The sequence below is a fragment of the Protobothrops mucrosquamatus genome, unplaced genomic scaffold (assembly GCF_001527695.2).
Source record: "Protobothrops mucrosquamatus isolate PMUCROS unplaced genomic scaffold, P.Mucros_1.0 scaffold32587, whole genome shotgun sequence".
NCBI lineage: Eukaryota > Metazoa > Chordata > Lepidosauria > Squamata > Viperidae > Protobothrops > Protobothrops mucrosquamatus.
In genome coordinates, this window is record NW_015418325.1 from 1 (window position 1) to 1,187 (window position 1,187).

Below are 1,187 nucleotides of genomic sequence, written 5' to 3' on the forward strand. Positions count from 1 at the left end.
TGATGTTCCCTAGTTGGGTCACGAAACGTCTGCAAGAAACCCCCCCCTCCCCAGCTCAAGAGACCCCCCTCCCAAGCACCCCACAGTTGAACCCCGATCTGCGGACTTCCCCTTCCCTCGGTAACCCCTCCTTGTCTCTGTGACTCTAGCCGGACTCCCCGATCGCGGAAACGGAAGCGTCCCGCCATCTCCAGAGACCCGAGCCCCCCAAACGCTCGGGCAAGGCGAAGAGTCCGGACCCCCTGATGAACGGGGAGGCCCAGCCCCCCAGCCCTGCTGTGAACGGCCTGGAGGGGCCCCGCGCAGCCGTCTCAGAGCCTCAGCCCGGGACCCCCGGCGAGGACCCCCACGGCCTCTCCGCCACAAAAGTGGCCAAGGCCGTCCGCGGCCTGGTCCACAAAGTGCTTCCTGGAGAGGACGCTGAAGGCGCCAAGGAGCCCCCCAAGCCTCCCAAGGGCCCCCAGCCCGGGAAAAAGCAGGAAAAGGCTCCCCGCAGGGTCCTCTCCCCGGCCCCCCGCCTGCTGTCTCCCCCTCCTCGGCCGTCTCCGTCCCCGAAGCCCCAGCCCAAGGAGGCGGCCCCCCCGAAGGACGACCTCTCCGTGGGGCTGAAAAGCCTGATGTCCAGAGCCAAGAGTCGGGAACACCGGCCCCCCTCCCGGCAGCAGCGGGGGAAGAAAGAGGAGGCGGCCCCCCCTGAGAAGACGCAGCCCCCAGCCCTTCCGGAAGGGAAGCCCTCCCAGGCCCAAAGCCCCCCGGAGGCTCAGCCACCATCCGGAGGCCTGGCAAAGCCAGCCAGCCAGGAAGCCCGTCCTGCCAGCCAGGTACCAGGGTGCATGGCATGTGGTTTGTCCTTCCTTTAGGGCAGGGGTGGGGAACCATGGGTCTTGGGTGACTAGTGGACTTCGGCTCCCAGAATTCTTGAGCCAGGCATGGACTTCGGCTCCCAGAATTCCTGAGGCGGCCATGGGCTTTGGCTCCCAGAATTCCCTAGGCGGCCATGGACTTCAGGACCCAGAATTCCTCAGCCGGCCATGGACTTCGGCTCCCAGAATTCTGCAGCCAACCATGGACTTCGGCTCCCAGAATTCCCCAGTCAGCCATGGACTTCAGCTCCCAGAATTCCTGAGCCAACCACGGACTTCGGCTCCCAGAATTCCTCAGACAACCATGGACCGGCTCCCAGAATT

The 1,187-nt window shown here is 65.5% G+C and overlaps 1 protein-coding gene across 1 annotated transcript; it reads left to right on the forward strand.

Annotated features, from left to right (window-relative positions):
* Positions 1–149: 149 nt before the first annotated feature.
* Positions 150–821, forward strand: LOC107302179 (basic salivary proline-rich protein 4-like; the record flags this gene model as incomplete). The annotated part of the gene is made up of 1 exon (XM_015831294.1): positions 150–821. A coding segment is annotated over one exon (672 nt), but the record flags the coding sequence as incomplete, so codon positions are not given.
* Positions 822–1,187: the final 366 nt, after the last annotated feature.